At 41.0% G+C, this 644-nt stretch overlaps 1 protein-coding gene across 1 annotated transcript; it reads right to left on the bottom strand.

Moving 5' to 3' along the window:
• Positions 1-599, bottom strand: LOC109508835 (stAR-related lipid transfer protein 7, mitochondrial-like). The gene is made up of 3 exons (XM_019858788.1): positions 463-599; positions 254-353; positions 1-143 (listed from the first exon to the last, which is right to left on the bottom strand). The coding sequence occupies exons 1-3, from the start codon at positions 591-593 to the stop codon at positions 27-29; spliced, it is 348 nt and encodes a 115-aa protein (XP_019714347.1). The 5' UTR covers positions 594-599; the 3' UTR covers positions 1-26.
• Between the last annotated feature and the right edge of the window lie 45 nt (positions 600-644).

Below are 644 nucleotides of genomic sequence, written 5' to 3'. Positions count from 1 at the left end.
TTTTTTTTAATGACACTTTTATACCATCAACACAACAGATGCGAGATAAGATGCTCACCACTTGACACCATCCAGCTGACACAGTAACGAGGGAAGGCGGTCTGAGGGTCGTCACTGTACGTGAGCAAGTAGTCAAATCCATTCTGTCGACATCGTCAATCGAGAAGTAGTTTAGACAGTTGACTTTGGATTCCGCCACGTGAAAATATCAACGTTTTTAGCAGGACGCAAAATGAGCAGGTTCGACTCGAACCTCATCGAAGGACTTGTGAGGACGGATGACCATCTTGGATTGATAAGAGTGAACTCTCACATAATCCTGAGACTCGGGAACACGGGGGTGCTGCACGGCTCTAATGGGCACAGTGACAAAACAATAAATCAATCAAATGGATAGCGCCTTCGAGTACAGAAAATACGGTAATAATTATAATAATGTGTCCTTTAGTAATTGTTTCTTACCTAGACACGAGGATCATTAAGTTGCTTTCCAAGTTGACCTCATAGCGTCGGACATACACGTAGTCCCTGGAATACATGGGATACTGTGGAGGAAGAGTAGACATTATTTTAAAGAGATATTTGTGGTTCATAATCCGTACAGTGGTTTTCAAAATTTAAATGTAATGATCTTTTTTTTTTTT

This window comes from Hippocampus comes, unplaced genomic scaffold, assembly GCF_001891065.2.
Source record: "Hippocampus comes isolate QL1 unplaced genomic scaffold, H_comes_QL1_v1.1 C16650968, whole genome shotgun sequence".
In the NCBI taxonomy this organism is placed as follows: Eukaryota; Metazoa; Chordata; class Actinopteri; order Syngnathiformes; family Syngnathidae; genus Hippocampus; species Hippocampus comes.
The sequence above is the reverse complement of the archived record's forward strand: the minus strand, read 5'-3'. Positions and strand labels throughout refer to the sequence as shown.